This window comes from Epargyreus clarus, unplaced genomic scaffold (genome assembly GCF_041222505.1).
Source record: "Epargyreus clarus isolate Ecla_fem2 unplaced genomic scaffold, WU_Ecla_fem_2.2 ptg000011l, whole genome shotgun sequence".
NCBI classification, from domain to species: domain Eukaryota; kingdom Metazoa; phylum Arthropoda; class Insecta; order Lepidoptera; family Hesperiidae; genus Epargyreus; species Epargyreus clarus.
Window position 1 is genome coordinate 7188387 of NW_027332219.1, and position 24264 is coordinate 7212650.

Genomic DNA, 24264 nt, shown 5'->3' on the forward strand with positions numbered 1-24264 from the left:
CCAACTACAAGCGTTCCAACTTAGTCTAGGATAGTTTTCCATTTGAGGAAGGACTAAATAAAATATCTATCAGCATGTAAAACTTCCATACTGTACAAAAAAGGAAGAAACACTCAATGAGATACCGTACTAATGAAAGAACACGTAAAACTATATAAAATAATGAACAATAAAATAATAACACCAATATGATATTACATTATTATTAAATATGATATTAAATATTTAGAATAACATAACGACCACCACCGAATATATCTAAGTGACATATCTCAAATTATTGTAATATAGTGCGTTCATTTATTAAAATTGTCTTTATGAATAAATGACGTCAAAATGATTACTATTTTTGTTTTCTTTAACCCTTCTCATTTAGAAAGTATTTTTACTGTTAACATTAGGTATAGTTCGCGCCAAAATGCTAGTCCGCTCTGAAGTTGCGAGCAGGTGTAGTCATACAATTTGCTATGGCGACGCGATTCATTTCTATATTCAGAGCGGACTAGCAGTTTAAAACTAACGCGGACTAAAACTATTGGAAAAGAAGACAATTACAAGCTTATTTGATACTTACTTTAAACAAGATTTTTATTTAAATAAAACAACTAGGTTTATACTTAACTAATTTATTTACAACTACAAATATATATGTAATATGATCGCTTATTTTACATTAGGTAACGGTTTAATTTTAAATTATAAAAAACAACTATAATATTGAAAATGAGTGAGCAGGACGCCACATATTGTGCTCTCTGTTGCACTTATCGCCATAGTTCCTTAGAAATCGTGTAATATATTACATATATATATTACAAGCTTTTGTCGATATCACAAAATATAAAAGACGTAGAGTCACGATTGTATAACAAATAAAAAAGACACATTTTTTTTAATAATTACATTTTTTTCTTGTGGAATGGTGGTACTATTTTGACTTATTTTTAATCAATAACCAGCATCTATCCATCCAAATCAGAATTATACATAACTAATTATCCTGAATTATTATATTACATAGCTTCAAAAAAAAATCATTTCAATTGGTATATCATTTTAAGAGCTACGGTACAAAGTACAAACAGACATAACCCTACTATTGCATTGGGGGTTAAAATATATTACTATGAAGGTACCCCATTTCAAAAAAATAAAATTTCCCTTGTTGCAAGGTTATTCTTTTAGTCGAAGGCGACATCCGTCTTAGAATGCAACAATATATTAAATTTCAATAATATCGAACCCTAAATATCGATATTTATATCGGATAAACACTATTGCCGATAGGATAATTATCATATCGTATTTAAGGGTTGGTGCGTATTTTGAACAACATGGAACGCAGTCAGCAATCTTGGGACCCTACCTGCTGCAGTGATTTGGACTCATTGTTATATCTATAAATATTTTGGACTTTTTTAATATTTTATTTTAATTCATTATTTTTCTAATTTTGTACATTTCATATCATTCCAAATCAAGTATTTTACGTACCGATAATTTGATTGAAACTTTCGATGTTACCTACCATCGACATTTTCGACCCTACGATATAAACATCGATATTTAAAAATCCATCCCTACCCCTTCCTTATGTTCTACACCTATACATGAAATACAATAATCCCCTTAGTTTAGGCAAAACAATAGAAGAAGTAACTAAGGCAAAACCTCCAACTCAGTGGGTAACGGAATGCTCTTCATGATAGCGAAGCGCTTCAGTGCATCATACTTGCTTCGGAGCGCTTCGATCTCGTCTCTGATGCGTGTGTTCTCCTCTTGCATTGCTTCCATGTCATGCCATTCCTGTAAAAAAAATATCTTTAAATACCCTATAAAAAGCATGGATTTGTACCTAGAAATAAACTTTCAATAAATAAACCGAAAAATGCTGAAATTTACCGGTTTTTTGTATGATTTTTTAGGGCTGTATGTATTTTGGAGTACTATAAATAATCATAGTTAAAAAAACTAAAACATTAAAATCGCACAAGGAAAATCGTTAATCCTAATTCCTGATGATCCTGATGAGGAGAATGGGATAAAATTATTAAAATCGCGTAATGTCATCGGTTCTTGATAATTGTTCATAATTTTAAATTAATCGGCCCATTCAAAATGGGTAAAAATTAAGTTCAAAGATTCCATTACATACATACATACAGGTCAAGCAGAAGGGCAGAGATTGTGAAAATTTAGTATTTTTTTTTTATAATATAAGAGTAGCAGACGAGCATGCAGTCCACCTGATGGTAAGTGGCTACTGCCGCCCATGGACATCTGTAATCAACCCCAGATAGGATTAGATATTCCTACCTGAGGTCGGCCACAGATGCGCCGCTACCCCTGAGGACTAAGCTGGAACGCCTCGGAAAAGTCTGTCTCCCTTACCACACCCTTCAAACCGGAACACAGCAGCGCTTAACACTGCTGTTATTAGGTAGAAATAGGTGTGGCGGTGGTGCCGCCGGAGTCGAACCACAAAGGGTTCTACCACCTTTTACCCTAATCTACCCATCTACCCATCTACCCATCTACCCATATACTACCCATTATGATTTTTTAATTAAACGAAAAACGCTATTACAATTCAAGACATGTTCTATGACCGGCCAATAGCAGAATCTTCATAATTCAGGGGACCCTTCCTTGATTGAATTTTTACCCTTCGGGTATGGAAACTTAGAAAGAAATCTAATACATTGTAGACCAATACAACAACATTATCTCTGTTAATTGTGTATTAATACTTTCTGCTAATATAAATGTTAATGGTTTCTTACCTGACTTTTTTCAGTTTCCAACTCGTCCTTCTGCTCAATACGTTTAATGCGGCACGAGGCGGCATAACCACGATTTTTGAGCGTACGTCGACGTTGTTTCATTCTGAAATAACAACAAATTACACAGCCAAACTATAGATTAGTAAAGATACTTCGCCGCCTTGAAATTGAATGAAGCCACAAACGGCTTATTAGTAACTTCTTTTTTTGAATTCTTGACAAATAAAAACATTTTTAGAGAAAATTTAGGAATAAATAACTAGTACTGCGTAATGGACATAATAAATAAATAATTATTTCAAATATTTTAGGGACATTTTAGCACGGAGACGTGACGAAAATTTTTTTACGCAACTATTTCAATTCTCAAAACTGGGTACATTTTCTTGTTAGGAGTGAGTAATCTTTACTAATCTTTGAGCCAAACAAAAAAAAACGACTTCAGAGCCCAAAGGCCAGACTTCTTTATTACAAGTTTTTTGGGTCACTCAATTTAAATCCAAGATCTGTGTGACTCCATCGCATTAGTATGTTTTATAACATCAAAACAAGACATTCTGTACAATTAAACTATATGACCTTATTTCTAAATCTTTCACTGGTAAATCCAATCAATCAAGTCCCATATATTCATTAATAAATATAGGTATATTGTTATATGGCAGAAATTGGTGTGACATCGGTGCCACTGGTATCGGACTACAGAGTATTAACCGTTAACAACATTACGTTACATAATACAACAATATATATTAAAACATTGTATAGAACAATCCTCGCCAAGCTGCTAGTAAGCCCTGAAGTTGTTGCGAGCAGGTATAGTCATACAATGTTCTATGGACACGCGATTCATTTCTATATTCAGACCGGACTAGCAGTATTACATGAACTATACTATAATACTGCGGTCAGATTTATTTTTGATAATTATTGTTACTCAGTAGAGAATGGAGAAATTAAAAAGTTTTTGTTTACCTCACAATCTGCTCCCGAGTAAGACCTCTCATTTTCAGCTGTCTGTTCAGATCCCGCACGGAGATGGAGACCAGCTCATCATCACTGATCTCCGCGCAGGGGGTCGGAGACAAGGGTGCCTGGAAATAATTGTAGTGTCATTAAAATTTACATTCATCATCAACCCATTATAGGCATGGACAACACCCCTTATAGATATGGATATAGGAATCCTTCAATAATGAGAAGGGATTAGTCAAGGTATGGGTTACCTGTAATGTATAGTGGAGCATCTTATATCTTTAAACAAACATTTATAAAGTTAGAATAGCTCGGTCTTGAAATCGGGTGCCTTAAACCGCAGGAAATCCTGGTTCAAATCTCGGTCCGATCGTTTCTTTTATTTTTTCTCTTTTTACGAGTTCCTTCTTTTTGTGACAAAAATAATGTCAATCGTGACTTTTTATAATATAATCGGTTTTTTTGTTTTATTATTACAACACCAAGCAAGGCTCGGTCATCCAGGAACTCATGATTAACCGATTATTATTTCACTGCTGGGCACTGACATGCACTTGTCTCATAACGTAGATAATGTTTTTAAACTTGTGTAAAGTAATTTCTGCATTTCATTAAAGGATGTGGGAGTCAACTAACATACTTGAGAAGCGAACTTCCTAGTCCTTAGGCCGCTTTTCAGCTTCAGGAAGAACTGTTCTACGTGCAGTGGGTTACAGAGGTCCATGAGCCACAGTGACAACTTACGAGTGTGTACTGCATGTACACTAGCTTCTTCAATACAAAAATAAAATAAAAAAATGAAGATACAACATGAAGGTGGTAGAACCCTTTGTGGTTCTACTCCAGTGGCACCACTGCCACACCTATTTCTACCTAATAACAGCAGTGTTAGGCGCTGCTGTGTTCCGATTTGAAGGGTGTGGTAAGGAAGACATAATTTCCGAGGCATTCCAGCTTAGTCCTTAGGGGTAGCGGCGCATCTGGGGCCGACCTCAGGTAGGAATATCTTATCCTATCTGGGGTTGATTACAGATGTCCATGGGCGGCAATAGCCACTTACCATCAGGTGGACTGTATGCTCGTCTGCTACTCCTTTATTATAAAAAAAAAAACACTTATGAAGTAGCTAGCTTCTCCATAGCGTAACTACTTCCGACAAGTAGTCGGAAGTAGATTGTAGACGTTCGAAAATAGTTCTCTATGAATAAATTTGGATTAATGGCAATGTGAATCTGTATTCGTACTTACCATTATAGCTTTCCTCACTCCCAGTTCTTTCAAATCATGAGGCATAATAAGGTTTTGTGGGAAGGTAACGGTACACCGTTACTATTTGCCTGCTTATTTCGTGTTTTGGTAACTATTATAGTTTATTCAGTATGAGTAACACACAAGGAACACAATAACAGTGCTTGAAGATAGAAAAAACAACGAAATTTAACCCGAACTTTGAGAATTTTTGATAAACAATGCTAATAGTAAAAGTGAAATAGTAAAATACTAGAATAATAGTAATAATACGTCATATGTCACACACATGTGTATTTGTATAGGTATACCACAGATGACATAGGGATACTACGGAAACTACGCTATCAACTTCAATGACTACGACCATAGACAATTTTAACCCTTCGGCTACACAATAGTAACTAAAATAGATTCATGTATGCTCATGGCATATTGTAATGATATTATTATAAAGTTAACAGAATAAATATGCTACCCGGTGTGTACATTTAGTTACTACTCACATAAATTCTAAGTCTCTATTTACGGTATTTACGGTTAAATATAATAAATATTTCATTTACGATAAGATAATTCGAAAAAAAAAAATTAAAGTTTAATTCTTGTATTAATGAGGACAAAATAAAATAAATTATTTGTAATTTTTTGTCGCTCATGTCGGACAGTCCCTGGGATTCTCGAGTCCACTGATCCATTGTATTCTATGGGTGTCATTATATCACTCTGGATTTCAGACATAATATTTCGAAGTTTCCGTAAAAGTGTCTAGGTTAATGTATGTCTCAATAATTTCAGTTCGAATAAGTCTTTTTATTTAAAAAGCAATCCACCTGTCCCTGCAAATGTCGGCTACAAGGAATTTAAATTACAAATCAGAGTAAATAAAAAATAAGAAACTAAAATAATGTTTATACAAGTATCCGAATTTTACAACGTTTTGTCTATGGTTTCCGTTCATTTATTTTTGTGTGCTCGCTTTCCTCTGGGTTCTTGTCTCTGTGTGTGTTGTATGTTTGTAGTAGTTGACGGGTGATTTCGTACGCTAGAAAAAACTGTAACGCATTTCTTCGATTTAAAGTATTATAAAATGGCTAAAAGGAAAAACAAACCGCTTATCGACTCGGATTCTAGCAGCGAGTGTTCAGATTTAGATTCGGTAAGTTGCGTAAACAACAACGTAGGTTATAGTTTTTTAATTTGGCAAAACATCTTTACGACATTCCGCAGAATCTGCGTATTTAGGCCAAGATCAATGTCTGGAGTATCTAATTATGTCCGTTGCGCAGTGTATTAGCGCTAGAAGAGTCTAGAAAGCTCGAGAAACGGTTTTAAGTGCGAATAAACGTATAAGAGATAGTATTCGATGTTTTTCTTTTTAGGCTGTTTTGTAATGGCCTCTGTTGCATGACTCATGGAAATCGTTAAATGTAACTTTCTCGTGATCGTAATGCGACACTGTGACGTAAACACGAATAACTATATCAAATAGTGTGTAAGTACGTCTGAGAATACAAGCATGGTTCAGATCCCTTATGAATGAATCCATAGATATTCGATTCATAAAATGTCTTGTTTATGGTGCGTTACGATTGGTATTATTTTGGAGTCCAATACTTATGATCGGGATTCGAATCTACGACCATTTTGAAGTCAGTCTTCAAAGTTGTTTTAGACATGTTACAATTCCCATATTTAATTAATTCAAAATTGGTTTAAAATGTCCATATCCTGAAAGCATTTGAGTAACAGAAGTACAAAACATCTTATAGTCCTGAATTTTATGCTCACTATTAAATAATTAACATAATATTGGTCTCTAAATAACTCCATGAAAGATATTCGAAATTCTTTGCAAATTAATAATTGTATGTCCTGAATAAGTTTGTGTAATAAATACAATGTTATAATGTACTTAATGAGTCTTATTACTCCAAATAAATTAATAATTAATATTTTGAAAAAGAGCAAACCCATGTATTCTTGACACTAGAGATCTAGTCTCTAATTAGCAATTAAGAGAAACAGAGTCTTACTTTATATTCTTCGATCTCTTGAATCTTTGATCAATTTGATACTTTGTGACTACTAGCAATTATTTTCAATTTCAATCTTACAATTTTTGCCTCCTATCAATTGTCAAATTTTGATGTTTTGTAAATTTGACAATTTGTACTTTCTAGCAATTGGCTACTTGACACTTTTTGGGAAACTGTTTTAATGAATTCATATACGTATTATATATGCCTTTCATTGATCATTTTTTCGAAAAAGGGCTATTTATTAATAAAAAACATATTTTTATTACGGTAAACGGAACGTTACGCCAAAACAGGCGGTCAAGTGTCATTTCGTAGCGTGACGTCAACACATTGAAAATATAGAAATAAACTTCGACGTTACACATACTTCAGGTTTCGATGTGATCGACAGGTTTCGATGTAGTGACGTCACATGACATTTGAGGCAGCACTGTCGCCGTTTTGGGATTTAAAATCCACAGATAAAAAATCGAAAATTTCTTTTTAAAAATTAAAATACTTAGAACATATTAAAAAATAAACGAAATACTGCATAATTTATGTTTACTTATAAGCTATCATATCCAACATATTTCATATTTTATTGTTATAACTGTCAAGTACCCAATTATAGTCAATTTTGACCTTTCATTAGTAATAATTAGATAGATTGATTATTAATAATGGCTATTAATCTACTACAGAAATCCTCATCATAACTTTGTGACTAGCAACTGTTTGTCTATTTCAGCAATTTTTGAATTTAGCCAAAAAGAAAAAGAAGCCCGGCGACTCACCCCCGCCAACGAAATCCAAAAGCAAATCATCTGACAGCGAGTCTGATTGGGATGAAGATGACAAAAAGGATGGTTAGATTATCTTTACTCTTATTTTATTAAGACTGAATTAAAAATGTGTATTATTATTATTATATAATAAAGTAGTAGCAGACGAGCATGCAGTCCACCTGAGTGTAAGTGGCTGCTGCCGCCCATGGACATCCATAATCAACCTCAGTTAGGATTGGATATTCCTACTTGAAGTCTGCCACAGATGCACTGCTACCCCTGAGGACTAAGCTGCTCGGGAAAGTATCTCTCCCATACCACACCCTTCAAACCAGGACACAGCTGCACTTACCGCTGCTGTTATGAGGCAGAAATAGCTGTGGCGGTGGTGCCATGTAGAGTATGTAAGACGTCACTGCCGTTCATGGACATATGTAATCAAGTCCCATGGAACAGGTTCTATATAAAGCCAATCACAGATGTGTTGTCACTTCTGAACTAAAATGGTTCGATAGTCAGCCGGCATCTATACTCTTCCACTGAAATACAAAGCCTGCTTCAGACAACGAATAGATGTGGTGGTATCTCTACACTACACTGTATTTGTAAATGTAAAAATTGGAAATTGTAGAATTCTCTAATGTTTCAATAGTTTTTTTTCTAACATTGAAGTAGGAAATGTGCATGCAGTCCACATAATGTGTTAAGTGGTTATTGCCCCCATGGATCTGAGGACGGCCACAGATGTGCTGAGACCCCTGAGGACTTATGTTAAAACACCTTGGTCAAGTATGTCTCCTTTACCACCCTCTTCAAACCAGAACACGGGACACAATGCTGTTTTTGTAAGGCAGAAATAGGTGTGGCATTGGTGCTTCCAGAGTCGATTCAGAAAGGGTTCTACCACCTTCACTTAATGTGGTTAATAGGCATATTATTGAGATATTAAGGGATTTGCTACCTTTTAACCTTGTTATTTATTTACGAGTATTTTTTATCTAATATATAAAATTCTCGTGTCACAGTTTTCGTTGCCATACTCCTCCGAAAGGCTTGACCGATTTTGATGAAATTTTTTGTGCTTATCCGGTATCTATGAGAATCGGCCAACATCTATTTTTCATCCCCCTAAATGATAAGGGTTGTTCACCCTTAACATTTGTCGGGTCTTAACAGCTAGTTACACTATAACAGTATAAGAATAAAGTTGTCGAAGACCCGGGGCGGAGAGTTGAATGGAGGCCCCCAGTGTAAAAATTCGATTTGATTTTGTAAAATTACAAATGTGTCATAGAGAGTTATTCGCAGAAAAATACATATGATTCCGGTGACCTCTTGTTTTCGCTGATTTAAACACATTTCATAGATTGTTTGGTTTTGACGACCTGTTTTTTTGCAACGGTGTTTGTTTCCGCCGCCCCCTTAGTCTGCTAGAGTACTAAATATTGTCCCTAGAAAGGCTAAAAGTCTAAGACACAAAGTGGCCCCATTGCATGTTAGATATAATACAAAATTAATTATTAGATATAATACAAAATTAATGTATTAACTTGGTTACTTTTCAGACAAATCCTCATCATCATCCGGTTCAGAATCGAACAGTGATGCAAAAAGCGATTCATCCAGAAAGAGGGAACCGGCTAGAAGCTCCCGGAAGACGTCGTCAGAGCACTCTGATGACAGTAGACGGAAACCGGAACCTAAGAAGAGTGAGGTTAGGAAAAGCACGGATAGCAACGGTTCGGGGAAGAAGAAAGATGTTTACAGTGAACCGGAAGAAGGTAAATATATGTCCACTTAGTTTTTTTGCACCCAGACAATTTATTGGTATGACCGACAGGGTAGCCCTTTTGAGGGCACCCTGCAAACAGGGAGGGGGTGAATGCTCATGCCATTAGCACCATCGCTGCAATGGTTGCCTGATACTGTGGGACTCATCCCTAAGGGATGCCTTACCGACAAAATATGCCCCTTCTGGCTTTAGTCCTCAGGCTCCACAGCCCTCGTCGGATGGCGACCACTTAGTGGGGAAAAAGACGTGATAGCAGTGCTAGGGAGCGCCCGCTGGGACGTCGACACTGGTGGTGCCATCGGTTGAGGGCTTGATCCATCCTCCACTTAGTAGTCAAATAATAAGTTGTATGATAATAGAGTTAGGTTTCATTTACATCTTTAACATAGAGTAGAGTGTACCGTAGATATGCGTAATGTAGATAAGTTTTTTAACATAAACCATGTCAAATGTATATTGGGGCAAACAAAGTATTATTTTCCTACACAAATGTGTAGTTTCGTGTATACACACATGTATTGATATAAAGTTCATTATGCTATGCAGAATTTGTTTGCAAAAATTAGCTTCCATTTCATTCCGCGGCAATGTAAATTGAGCCGTATTGTATATAAAATGTTTCAATTTAATTTCTAACTCGGCCTTACCTAATAACCTCCTATATGTCAAAGTATCTTTTTTTGAGACAAAGGAAAAAATAATAGTACTGTTAAAAAAACCCATAATTATTCACCTGATTATATTGAAGAGTAATTTCTCAGTCTCAAAACAAATTAAATCGTTTCGTTAATGAACTAAACATATACAGTGAAACCTGGTTAAGTGAGACATCAAGGGACCTGCAATGTCGTTTCACTTATAGAGGTATTCCACTTACCCAGTGTCTCAGATATACAGGTATAAATAAATATCTGTCTCATTTACAGAGGGTTCCATTAATAGAGGTGAGAATACAGGTTATTTCAGTTATACAGGTGCAATCATTAAATAAAATAACGTGTTATGTATGTAAATGAGTTTTAATAAAAAAAATATTATGTACTTAAAGGTAATCATACAAATGTAATCAACAAAAATATTCAAGCACGTTTTTACACGTAATATGTATGTACATCATATTATAGCAAATTGTTATTGGTTAGAATGTTTATGGTGGATAGAACATACAAGTAATATATTAATTTCTACAAAATAAAACTATGTATGGTTCAGTAGAAAAGTTGTTATTTTGAAATATTCATACAAAAAAGAATTACTTTGCTTATAATTATATTTGTAACAATTATATTTTGTTTTAGGGGAAGTATCATCACATTCATCAGACATTGATTCATTGGATTCAGAAGAGGAATTTGATGATGGGTGAGTCGCAATCTCTTGTTATAAAATGATGAAAAAAAATTTGAGCACAACAGTGTTACCACAGAATAAAAATGTAATTTTCGCCACAAATTATAATATGTTTATATATTAATTTAATTAGAGATTCAAAAAGAGAGTAGTTGATAATTAATAAGTGGTGTTTTCCATCGAAATGTTAAATGACCTTCAAAGCTCTTAATTAATTATTTAATATATTTTTCAGGTATGATGAGAACCTTATGGGAGATGAGGAAGACAGAGCTCGTCTGGCCGCCATGTCGGAGAAGGAGAGGGAACAGGAGATCTTCAAACGTATTGAGATTAGAGACATGATGAAGACCAGGTTAGTAAGATTTTGTGACATACATAAATGAACTGTTTCATTCGCGGTTCAGTGTAAGTAATTTTGTAAAATTACTAATTATTTTTGTAAAATTAAAGAAGCCGAAGTTACTCCTTATAACATAAACTACCTGCCGGTCAAAGTCCCGTTAAAATTAGTCCTGCCGTTTCTATTATGACAGACAAAATTTAATGATTTAAATTTATGATCGAGATATCTGTCTGACCAGGGCTCAAATACGGTGACCGCTCCATCATGGGGTGTGAAATAAACGTGAATATGATTCTATTGCAGCAGAATCACTATCATTCTTGTTGCTTTATGAATAAATACAGTGCTCTGCTGTGATGGGTGTGATAAGGGTGACATTATCATAAGGCGTTGCCTCTTAATTTTAAAGTAACAAAGTGATTAACTCTCTATTTGAGAGTTATGATCGAGTTATAAAACCAAGTTACTCATTTAACGTCTTGCCTAGATGGGAAATCGAACGCAAACTCCGCCTCGCTCGTCGCTCAGCCGCCGAGCGTGGGGCGTCACCAGGAGAGTTAGCAAGAAGGAGAGAAGCCAGGAAGAAGAAACGAGCACTACGAGAGGAGAGAGCGAGGCAGCAGGCGCAGAGGGAGAAGGAGAGAGAAGCCGCTAGGGAGAGGGAGAAGGAGAGGGAGCGGGAGAGGGAACGCGAGAAGGAGATGGAGAGACATGGTGAGTGTTTGAGAAAGTGATAAGCAATGTTAGCTAGTCGGAGAGAAGCAAGGAAGAACGAAAGCTGCTAGGGAGAGGGAGAAAGAGAGGGAGCGGGAGAGGGAACGCAAGAAGGAGATGGAGAGACATGGTGAGTACTTGAGAAAGTTATAAGCAATGTTAGCCAGAAGGAAAGAAGCGAGAAAGAACAAACGTTACGTGAGGAGAGGGCGAGGCAGCAGGCGCTGAGGGAGAAGGAGAGAGAAGCGGCCAGGGAGAGGGAGAAGGAGAGGGAACGCGAGAAGGAGATGGAGAGACATGGTGAGTGTTTGACAAAGTTATAAGCAATGTTAGACAGAAGGAAGGAAGCGAGGAAGAAGAAACGAGCACTACGAGAGGAGAGGGCGAGGCAGCAGGCGCAGAGGGAGAAGGAGAGAGAAGCTGCTAGAGAGAGGGAGAAGGAGAGGGAGCGGGAGAGGGAACGCGAGAAGGAGATGGAGAGACATGGTGAGTGTTTGAGAAAGTTATAAGTAATGTTAACTAGACGGAGAGAAGCAAGGAAGAACGAGCGCTTCGAGAAGAGATGGCGAGGCAGCAAGTGCAGAGGTCTTAGCAGATAAATTTGAAAAATGATCTTTACTCTAGGTTTTGATCAGGCTTCCTTGTTCTGCGTATCAGAGCAGTCTCATGACCACACCGTCACGCAGGTCAACTGCGTAACTAATTTTAATCTACTGTCATAGATAGAGAGTGGAGTGGAGTGGAGTGGAGAAAACCAAATGTGGGGTTTATGCAAATGTTTTCTTTCAGAATCAGATGTGGAGGAGACAAAGGAGCCGGAGGAGGAGAGGGAGAAGTCGCCGCAGAGTCCCGGGGAAATACAGGATGATTCTAAAGATGATGGTGAGTTTATATATAAAGAAAGAGGACTTTTTTGTGACTTAGTTCTATTGTTTTTCAATGTTGTGTGTGATTTGTGAAATCACTTCAGTTGAATTATTTTTAGTTGTTTTCAAAAGAGATAGATATGAGCTCATACATAGTAAGAAAAGGAAGTTGATGATGTTAAGAGAAACAAAAATTGCACATCAAACATGACTTTCATTTTTTTATTCAAATATTTGACATTGTATATTTTTTTTGTGTTAGTGCCTTAAGTGGTCGGTTATTCTCATTCCTTAGTTCGCTCCGAAATCTAAATGTTTATATTTGAAAGGATTTTAACATATAGGTATTGTTGGTTACATAGACTATATTTTTAACCATTCAAGGCTTTTTCTCTTTATAATGATTAGTTAGTATTTTTAGGTGTTATATAGGTTTCTATAAAAAAAAAACTCGTTGTTCACAGATCGTTCAGCGGAACGCTCAGCGTCGCCGCTGTTCGGTGCGAAAACGGAGCGTAAACGCAACGTGGACGATCGCCGGTTGAACGCGATGGCCGCACTGCGAGCTCAGAGAGACGCCCGAGCCACCCGAGTGGAGCACAAGCAGCGGCGGAGAGCGGAGCAGCAGACCGACAAGCAGGACGACGTGAGTGCTAGAAGCTTCTAGAAGATGCTACGGATACGAGAATATTGTTCCTATAGTCTGATTCATAATTAGGTGTCCAAAATGTAAACAAAGGTGTTGACCTATCAAGAAAATACGATTCAAATGATAGTTTTTTTATTTTTGACAATGTTAAATTAATACAACGATAATAAAATAAAAATCTAAATAAATTAAGATCAATTCACATTTTCCAATATTTATATTAACTGAATTTCGTTTTATACAGTAATAATAATTAAAAAAAGATTTATGGTAGAAAATTAAAAAGTCACAATCGGGACATCCAAAACATTTTTTGTGCCGCCATTTCTAAGTTTTATAGTTGATGTTATTGTTTTTTATGTGATTTTAATTCATTTTCGTGATCGTGGTCGAACTCGAATGTTTTCTCGTTTTCATAGCGCGTTTGTAAATTGTGTGTTATTATTAAATTTTCGTTTTGTGTTGAGTTTGTGAAAGTTTTTGTTTCTTGTTAATTCGTTAGGGCTTATAACACCTGTAATTATATTTTGACAGTGACATTTCTTTGTTTACATTTTGGTCACCTAATTATGAATCAGACTAAGGGGTAGAACCCTTTGTGGTTCGACTCCGGCGGCACCACCGCCACACCTATTTCTACCTAATAACAGCAGTGTTAAGCGCTGCTGTGTTCCGGTTTGAAGGGTGTGGTAAGGGAGACAGACTTTTCCGAGGCGTTCCAGCTTAGTCCTCAGGGGTAGCGGCGCATCTGTGGCCGACCTCAGGTAGGAATATCTAATCCTATCTGGGGTTGATTACAGATGTCCATGGGCGGCAGTAGCCACTTACCATCAGGTGGACTGCATGCTCGTCTGCTACTCTTATATTATGTAAAAAAAAAAGACTATACCTTCCTTTAGCATTGGTAGTTCCTTGCAGAGCGTATCGCGTATGGCGCGATAAGTATGATGATGTAAGTCGAGTTTGGTTTAAACCTCGGGTAAGGAATCCAAATAGGTGATTATATGCAGAGCGCAGGCCACAACACAGGTCTTCAACTATACTTCAATAAGGTTCTTTGTGATAAGTTGGATGACGTCTGCATTACATTACTGCAGAATCTTAGGAGGTAATTGCTAACAAAAAAAAATCTCAAAGGTATGTGAAGTCTACCAATACGCACTTGGCCAGCGCGGTGGACTATGGCCTAATCCTTCTCATTCTGAGAGGAGACCCGTGCCCAGCAGTGGGACAGTAATGGGTTGATGATGATGATGAATTGCTAACATAATTTGACTATTGTTGTTTGATATTCCACGTTTTTTTCTTATGTTGTTCAGCAGAGTAACGATTAAGTTGTATAAGTGTTACACTACACATGGTATCTTTTACGTTCTACATCTTTCATTATAAAAAAATATTATTTATTTGACAGGACGCCGATGCAGAAATAATAGGTGGTACCAGCAAACAGAGTGTGAAACTGAAGGCCTCCGATATCTACTCAGACGACTCTGGTTCGGATTCCGATGATAACAAGTCACAAGGTACTATACTATTATATTCTGGAATATACAATAGGTTGGCAACTAAGTTCCCGCCGTTTTTTTTAAGGTTTATTTTTCAATGATAATTGGCCAAGTGCCAGTGTATCTAGCACACTGAGGGTTCAGTACCACCAAATTTTCATTTTTAGGGTTCCATATCCTAGAGTAAAAACGGATCCTTGTCACTAAGCCTCTGCTGTCAGACCCGTCTATTCGTCTGTCACAGGGCTCTATCTCTTAAACCGTAATAGACAGTCACATGAAATTTTTACAGCTTATTATAACGGTGGCTGCTATAAAATACAAATATATAGATAAAAATAGCTTGAAAATTAATGGGGTTCGCCATTCAAGAAATCGCTGTTTTTCGCTTTATCTATGGAATCGTAATAGGTACAACGTTCAAATTTGTTTCATCTTGAAAAGGCATTCAACCAAATGTTTTTAATTTCACCTTCTCAAGGGTTTAACTTTAAGGTACAGAACCCTAAAAACCCTATTACAATCGTAGGTCGTCGCAGTTCAACGAGTTCTTCGTCGTCAGCCGGTGAGGAGGAGGAAAAGAAACGGGAGAGGGAGGAGGTTGAAGTTAAATACGCGGATTCTAAGGAGCAGATCAACAAGTTGAGGCTTAGCAGGTGAATTATATGGGAAATAGAAAGGAAAAATGTGATACGGATGATGCTTGTGTGTGTGTGTATGTGTGTGTGTGTGTGTGTGTGTGTGTGTGTGTGCGTGCATATGTGTGTGTGCATGTGTGCGTGCATATTTGTGTGTATGTCCGTGCGTGTGTGCGTAGGTGTGAATGTGTGTGCGTGCGTGCGTGCGTGCGTGTTCGGCTTAGATTTTTTTTTATCAAATGATACAGTTTTAATTTTTAGTAAAATCTGCCCTGTAACTTTTTTTAATATTTTTTGCTACTTTTTATAGTTACGTATTTGGACATCCACATTCTCTTGAAAAATAACTTTGTATAAATAATAATGTGGAGGTAAAATAAAATAAAATAAATATGAAATAAAACATATGAAACAGATAAATAAAGGTTACAGTTGAAAACTGTAGGAAGCTTTTTAAAAAAATATATTAGTAATTATTTTGATTCTCGAATGTTTGAATTCAACCTTAGTAAGATTGATAGACTACGCGTTTCTCCCAAAACCTTTCAAATTCTTCAATTCAATTCCTTTACAAGTTTAAAGATATTTTGTTTAGTAATTGTTTTTTATGTTCCCCAGGTTCAAATTGGAGAGACTAGTGCACCTACCGTTTTTCAACCGCGTCGTCAACGGCTGTTTCGTGCGCATCGGTATTGGGAATAATAACGGCAATCCCGTATATAGGGTGAGTGTTGTTTATACATAGTAGGGGCTCTGAATCTGATCTGAATTGATCAATAACAAAATTATTAATTAATTAAGAAAATGTCAAAGCGTATCTTGCTGAACAAACTTCTTTTTTAGATAAATGTAAAGCAAGATACTGGAGCTAATGCTTTATTAATTATATGTAAAAATGATGGCATTAAAAAAAAGAGAATAATTATTATTAAAAAAAAAGACAAACCCACTGAGTTTCTTACCGGATTCGCGTCCGATCCGGTAGTAGTTTAAGAAAAATATTGTACCTGACAATTTGTAAGTGCCGTCGTTGGCCTATACAAAAGAATAAATATATTTCATTTCATTATTTCATTTCAATCGGTACTTAATAATAGTAAGTCAAGGGCGAGTCGAACTTGCAAATAGAGGGTTCTGTATAACAATGATTTTTTTAATTTTTTAACCGACTTCCTAAAGGAAGAGAGGTTATCTATTCGTCGCGTATATTTTTTATTCTTTTTTTTAATGTATGACCTGCGATTTTTTCGCGATGCCTCGACCGATCGACATGATTTAAACACCATTTCTGGAGCGCTCATATTTAGAAGGTGGTAGAGAGATAACACCTTTGTGGTTCGACTCCGGCGGCACCACCGCCACATCTATTTTTGCCTCATAACAGCAGTGTTAAGTGCTGCCGTGTTTCGTTTTGAAGGGTGTGGTAAGGGAAACAGACTTTTCCGACGCGTTCCAGCTTAGTTCTCAGGGTTAGCGGCGCATCTGTGGCCGAGCTCAGGTAGGAATATCTAGTCCTGGGGTTGATTACAGATGTCCATGGGCGGCAGTAGCCACTTACCATCAGGTGGACTGCTTGCTCGTTTGCTACTCCTATATTATAAAAGAAAAGAAAAGGATATTGGATAAGCAGTTATGTCGTTATCCAACGAAATATATTGAACGCCGACTTCAGAACTATGTACTAAACAAACATTTATTTGAATTATTTTTTACTTTGTAGTGACATAGAAGTCGGTTTTATTTTTTTGTTATTTTTTTTACAAGTGCATTGCTTGCATTGCAAATTTAGAGTTTACCTAATACAGTTAAAAAAAACTTTTTTTATTATATTTTGTTTATTATTTAAAAGTGCATTTTACGTTGTTTAAATTTGAAGTCTACCTGCCTACCTATGTATAACTTGTAAAGAGAGAAATCACTAATCGTAATTTTTTTATGGGAACCCTACTGCATCTGGACCATTTTGATCTTTGTATAATATGTTGTTTTTTTTTTGTTAATAAATAATGAAGTGTCCATTTACTATAGTTCCAAAAAAGTGCTATTATTTCGCAAAATAATATATATTTAAAATCGATTCACAAATATGATATGTAATTGTTTTGGTAATTTTTGTGTTCGGCAAAGAATATTATTTTTTTTTTTTTAAATAACCAACGATAATTACATTTATATGTGCCACCTTCATTGCGTACATAAGAATACACATGCTATAACATTAATACGAGTTAATACGAGTAAATTATATTTTTAATTTTGCAGGTAGCAGAAATAATAGACGTGTACGAAACGGCTAAAGTGTACAATTTGGGCAACACGAGAACCAACAAGGGCTTGAAGTTGCGTCACGGTACACAGGATAGAGTGTTTCGGTTGGAATTCGTTAGCAATCAAGTAAGGAATCCTTTTGGCTCTTTCAACACGCTTTTATTTGAAGGTGATAGAACCCTTTGTGATTCGACACCGGCGGCACTACCGCCACACCTATTTCTACCTAATAACAGCAGTGTTAGGCGCTGCTGTGTTCCGGTTTGAAGGGTGTGGTAAGGGAGACAGACTTTTCCGAGGCGTTCCAGCTTAGTCCTCAGGGGTAGCGGCGCATCTGTGGCCGACGTCCGGTACGAATATCTAATCCTATCTGGGGTCGATGACAGATGTCCATGGGCGGCAGTAGCCACTTACCATCAGATGCACTGCATGCTGCGAGTACTTGCTTATTTTTTTTGTGTTAGATTTGATCACATTTTAATGAAGAAATATGCCTTGTTTAATCTAATTAACACCATTTTCTCGTAATTTTACTTAGTTTCTCGTGGAAATAAAATACGTGATATTTGCTGAAACCCCCCTCAACCCAAAATCTGACCACCCAACCCCTAAAATCACGTGAGGCACGTGATTAATGGACGCCCCCAAAGTGTTCCCAAACAGTATACAAAATATGTTTTCTATATTTCAGGAGTTCACAGAAACAGAGTTCCAAAAATGGAATAAAGCTATGAAGGACGCTGGCAAGCGACCGCCCACAATGGACTTCGTTAGGAGCAAGATCAGCGAGGTTAAGGAGGCGCTGATGTATGAGTTCAAGGTAATTTATATACTGTTTTCATGTAAGTTTTGTTTTTATATTAGGAGTAGCAGACGAGCATGCAGTCCACCTGATGGTAAGTGCTTACTCGCGTTCATGGACATCTGTAATCAACCATAGATAGGATTAGAGCTGTGAAAGCCTAGTGGTTAAGAAACGGCCTCTTGATCGAGAAGTCCGAGGTTCAAATCCCAGGCTGATCCCACTGATTTTTAATTTTTTTTTATAATATAGGAGTAGCAGAAGAGCATGAAGTCTACCTGATGCTAAGTGGCTACTGCCGCCCATGGACATCTGCAATCAATGTCAGATGGGATTAGAATCACACTTAAGCGCTTAACACTGCTGTTATTAGACAGAAATAGGTGTGGCGGTGGTGCCTCCGGAGTCGAACCACAAAGGGTTCTACCACCTTCATACATATTTTAAAACATGCAGTATGATTCTCCCTTCCTTATAGAAAATAAAATATATAGTTGCCTTATATTTTATACAATCTAAGGGTGCAGTTTTAATTTTTATTAAAATCGCCCTCGTAACTCCTTTCAGCATTTTTCGCTAATTTGAAAAAATCAGCTGTATATTTTATATTTCCTTTTTATATTTAATTTGTGTTCTAATGTTTGTTTGTTTGTGTGTTAGGAAGAAGATATAGAGAAGATCGTAGCAGAGAAGGAGAGGTTCAGATCACATCCCACAAACTATGCCATGAAGAAAACACAGCTCATGAAGGAGAGAGATGTTGCACAGTTGAGGTTTGTACATTGTAGTTATTGGTCTGTCATGTAGTCCCAGGTTTGATCCCGGGTTAGCCAGATGAATTACTAATGGATTTAGATTTCTGTTTGGGGTCATGTGCTTTATGATCACTTGTGGGAGAAACAGTCAGTATATCGGTTCTATATGCAGAGTATTCCTTGTTTGTACCCTGTCCTAAGTATTCCTTTCAACCCCCAGGGGTGATGAAGAGCTGGTGATGGACCTGAACTCCAAAATCCAGGAGTTGGAGGACCGCGCGAGCCAGCTGGACAAGACCAGGACCTCGTCGATCCAGAGCATCTCCTACATCAACAACAGGAATCGAAAACTCAATGTGGAAACCGCCGAGAAGGCTATTATGGAGGAGGTGAGGTTTTTTATAATATAGGAGTAGCAGACGAGCATGCAGTCCACCTGATGGTAAGAGGCTTCTGCCGCCCATGGACATCTGTGATCAACCCCAGATAGGATTAGATATTCCTACCTGAGGTCGGTCACAGATGCGCCGCTACCCATGACTAAGACCGTAAGATTCAAACCAGAACACAGCAGCGCTTAACACTGCTGTTATGAGGTAGAAATAGGTGTGGCGGTGGTGCCGCCGGAGTCGAACCACAAAGGGTTCTACCACCTTAAAAAGTTTGTATGATTGATCAAATCCGTAATCTATATGCTTGGCCGAGAATCGAATGATTTCATTTTAAAACAATTGCAGTGTATTATTGCGCCATCTTATAGTGTTTTGAAATATTAAATTTGAAGATTTAAAACATTTATTATAGTGAAATTAAAAGTGTTTAATGTTTTCAGGTGAAAGCCATGAAAGGCAAGAAGACGGACGACCCCTTCACAAGACGACACACGAAGCCGGTTATGAACTTCAAATCACATCAAGGGAACAGGAGTCAAGTAAGTTATACAATATGGCAACTCTATCGTATAACTCAGTCTGTTGTTTTCCGTAGAAAATTTAAAATAAAAAGTATCATGGAAATCTACGGAAGAAGTATATAAAATACGCTTTTATAAGGTAACTAGTTTCTGCCCGCGGCTTCGCCCGCGTTTAAAAGAAAATAATATGACATACTAACATACATAAAGCTGAAAATTCGTACCTTCGTTGGAATGACAGTGGCGCCATCTGGCGAACATTGGTCGTACCAACTCTGAAACCTTCGTGGGCTCATGAACAACAACTTTGCTAAAGATCATCGCTTGATCAAATGCATAGTTTGCGATTCAATTCTTACTAATATCAATTAACATAATCGATTTTTTTGATCCAAAAGATGATTCTCCGATTAATCGATCTTAGAGCGCCATCCCTAGTTCCTGTGGGATTTCTGGAATAAAAAATTATCCTATGTCCTTTCTCGGGTCTCAGATTATCTTTGTACAAAATTTGATTAAAATTCGGTTCAGTGGTTTAGGCGTGAAGAGACAACCAGACAGACAGAGTTACTTTCGGATTTATAATATTAGTAAGGATAGAACCAGTATAGTTGACTTGAAGAAATATCTACCTATTCTAATGTGAAACAGTCCTGTCAAACGGCAAAGTATCTGTGCATATATTCGGATAGAACCCCTGTTATATGCTATATGTAGTGGGTTACAGATGTCATTGGACGGCACTTACCTTTCCGTCATCAATATTTTGATATAAATTATAATACAATTTCAGGAGTTACAAAGAAACGAAGAAGCCGCTGCAGAAGAGAGACTACAGCGTGAGGAAGAAGCGAAGCGAGAGAGGCAAGAGCAGGAGAGATTAATGGTTAGTACACACTACATGGATATTATTTGATACTAGTTGTTATCTGGTGGTCGAATTTCGACCATAATCATTATGGAACCTTTATCAATAACACTGAAATTCGTCAATCCAATGAAAAAGAATATTCCTTGAAAAGCCAAAAGGAACTGGAAAGTTAAATATAAATTTTGATAGAACTTGCTTTAAAATTAACTTTCGAATATCACATTTCGAATAACTTATGTTATAAAACTAATCTATTATCCTTTCGCGCTTCTATCTTCAGTAGTTTGAGCTCTGAGCTGATGAGTCAATTAATAATGAGTTAGGACATTTTTTTTTCTAATCGATTGATTTGATTTCCAAAAATTTTATATATCGTTAATTGTTACTAAAGCCAATCACTAATAGCAATCATCACAAAAACAAAGAAAATCTCTTAACTAAAGCAAACGAGAATAATTTCCATTTCACTGTCGTGTCTAAGCATATTTATGATGATGATTGTTGTCACCAGCAACAACAACAACAACAGCAGCAACAGGCGGCGGCGGAGCGCTCGCGCTTGACCGGTGCGGATGCTTCCAGCCTGTACTCACTGCACGACTTCGATATCAACATCGAGATCGATCTGCCCGTCGCCAGTGAGTATAGCATTATCATCATCAACAACAACAACATCACTATAATCATCAGTATCATCAACGGCACTATCATTACATTCAACAACAACATAGCATTATCATCATTATCAGCAAAAATATCACTACTATCATCAGTATCATCAACAAGACTATCATTATTATAACGATTGTTACCGTTAAATCACACTGATTGTTTATCGATCTGCCTGTCGCCAATGAGTATAGCATTATCATCATTATCAGCAACAACATCACTATTATCATCAGTATCATGAATGACACTATCATTATGACTATTGTTACAGTCACATTACACTGATTCATGTATAAATCACATACTCTAGCGACTAAAGGGGTGGGCGGAAGGAGCAGTCCACCCCGGGCCTCCGATCTGTAGGGTCTCCAAACACAGTTGCTAAAAAAAAACAATCCATGTATAAATCGGCGAAAAAAAGGGTCACCGAATCACAGGCGAATAATTCTATGACACATTTGTCATTTTGTAAAATCAAATAAACTATTTACACTTTTGGGAGCTTCCATTCAACTTTCCGCCCCGGGCCTCCGACGACCTTAGACCCGCCACTGATCACATAATTGCTGGTTGTTGATATACAGGGTGAATTTTTCAAATACGCCTTCAGGGCCAAATCCGATACTATAAAGATTAGCGACAATGCTGAAGAGTTTCGAGGCCCATTTGCATCATTAGATATTTAAAAATCTATTTTCTTAGCCGGGTTCAAATGAGTTCATTATGAATAAAAACATCTGTATTATTCCATCATTGGATAGTGTCGCTTATAAGGATCAAATTCTGGGAATGATAAATAACAAACTAGAGAAAAAGCCTCATTTTAAAGAGAATACATATAAGAAAATATGACATACATATATCATGTTATGACATTTTACAATCATTCCGTGATAATTTTGGTAATTTTTTTTTTACACCAAAGTAGTATATATTTTTTTTTTAATTTGATTTGAAATTTCTTTCAGAAATGTCATCCTCGCAACCGAAACAAGTGACCACGAAAGTCAAAGAGACTGGTCCCAAACGGTCGTTGAACCTCGAGGAGTACAAGAAACGCCACGGGCTCATATGAGTGTCATAGTGCTAGTGATGTGATAGACTTGTACCAGTGTTGGTGTGTTGGTTGTGTGACAAATTTTTGGACGAACGTTCGGGCCGAAGACTGCTGGGGGAGACGTTTGATAAGATGGCGAGGACTGTTGGAATAAAAGTTTGGACAAATGTTTGAAGAAATGTTCCGGGAAGCGTTGGATTGAATATGCGTTAAAACAAATGTTCCTGAATCTTGGAACAAACGTTTGAACAAATGTGCGTGCCTACGACGGAATATTGGAACGTATGTTTAAAGCAAAGTAATAAATAAGCATTAGGATAAATGTTTTCGCTTATGCCTGAATGTTGGAGCGAACGTCCGAACAAATATTCATGCTTCAAATGGTACGTTTAAAGAAAAGTTGGCTAAAAAAGAGTACTTCTACCTTCTGGCCAAACATTTTAAACATGTTGGCGCGGACTCTCTTTGAACTAATGTTTGAACAAACACTCGTTGAGGTAGTGTTACATTTGGACAAACATTCGAGTGTACAACTGTTCATTTGAACAAATGTTAAGGCAAATGAAACATTCAAAGGAACGTTCCACGCTTGGATTTTTGGATAAACGTTTGGACAAATGTTTGTCCGAACTGCGGTATGTTGGCAGAAACGTTCAGACGACTTTGTTACGTTTGAACAAAAGTTTGCGGAGATATGGACATGTTGGCAAGTATGCGAATGTAATCGGATCTATTAATAATGATTTTTGTTCATTTTATTATGTTTACGTTGATTTACTCAAGTTAATTTTATTCTTGACTTAGATTTAAATTATAGTAAATTATCTGAGGCATTCTAACTTAGTCTTCATTGGTAGCGGCGTATCTGAGGTCGACCTCAGGTAGGAATCTAATCCTATCTGAGGTTGATTACAGATGTCCATGGGCGGCAGTAGCCACTTACCGTCAGGTGGACTGCATGCTCCTCTGCTACTTCAATGTTACAAAAAAATCTATATTATAATAGTAAAGTGACTTATCTATGATTTAAATCTATGTGAAGTGAATGTATAAACTGTTTTAATATTTCAGTTTTATTACAATATTACCTTATTTCATTTGATTCTATATGCTTTAATTTTGTATGTAAAATAGAATATCGATGCCTATGTAAGAATCACTATTTTTTGTGACAATTAAAAATGTGGGCCAGAAATGGTGATGATATATTGTCAAAAAAGCAGAACCCTTCTCGGTTTTTCTACCTTA

General features: G+C 36.7%; 2 protein-coding genes across 2 annotated transcripts; one reads left to right on the forward strand and one right to left on the reverse strand.

Moving 5' to 3' along the window:
• Positions 1–610: 610 nt before the first annotated feature.
• On the reverse strand, positions 611–5307 carry maf-S (MAF bZIP transcription factor K). Its single transcript, XM_073077878.1, has 4 exons — positions 5007–5307; positions 3759–3877; positions 2784–2886; positions 611–1806 (listed from the first exon to the last, which is right to left on the reverse strand). Exons 1-4 carry the CDS (start codon positions 5049–5051, stop codon positions 1660–1662), a joined length of 414 nt encoding a protein of 137 aa, XP_072933979.1. The 5' UTR covers positions 5052–5307; the 3' UTR covers positions 611–1659.
• A 679-nt stretch (positions 5308–5986) lies between these two features.
• Rtf1 (RNA polymerase-associated protein Rtf1) lies at positions 5987–23149 on the forward strand. Its single transcript, XM_073077880.1, has 19 exons — positions 5987–6165; positions 7779–7896; positions 9381–9596; positions 10906–10969; positions 11193–11312; positions 11791–12017; positions 12807–12899; positions 13348–13529; positions 14947–15058; positions 15570–15696; positions 16297–16402; positions 17941–18072; positions 18638–18766; positions 19409–19521; positions 19724–19892; positions 20336–20434; positions 21210–21302; positions 21799–21925; positions 22928–23149. Exons 1-19 carry the CDS (start codon positions 6097–6099, stop codon positions 23032–23034), a joined length of 2403 nt encoding a protein of 800 aa, XP_072933981.1. The 5' UTR covers positions 5987–6096; the 3' UTR covers positions 23035–23149.
• The last annotated feature ends 1115 nt before the right edge of the window (positions 23150–24264 follow it).

Coding starts and splice junctions, on each gene's coding strand:
- maf-S (XM_073077878.1), bottom strand. CDS start 5,051: ATGCCTCATGATTTGAAAGAACTGGGAGTGAGGAAAGCTATAATG. Junction 3,878..5,006: donor GAGTGAGGAAAGCTATAATG/GTAAGTACGAAT, acceptor AATTATTTCCAG/GCACCCTTGTCTCCGACCCC. Junction 1,807..2,783: donor TGGAAACTGAAAAAAGTCAG/GTAAGAAACCAT, acceptor TTTTTTTTACAG/GAATGGCATGACATGGAAGC.
- Rtf1 (XM_073077880.1), top strand. CDS start 6,097: ATGGCTAAAAGGAAAAACAAACCGCTTATCGACTCGGATTCTAGCAGC. Junction 13,530..14,946: donor AGACCGACAAGCAGGACGAC/GTGAGTGCTAGA, acceptor TTTATTTGACAG/GACGCCGATGCAGAAATAAT. Junction 21,303..21,798: donor AAGAGCAGGAGAGATTAATG/GTTAGTACACAC, acceptor TGTTGTCACCAG/CAACAACAACAACAACAGCA.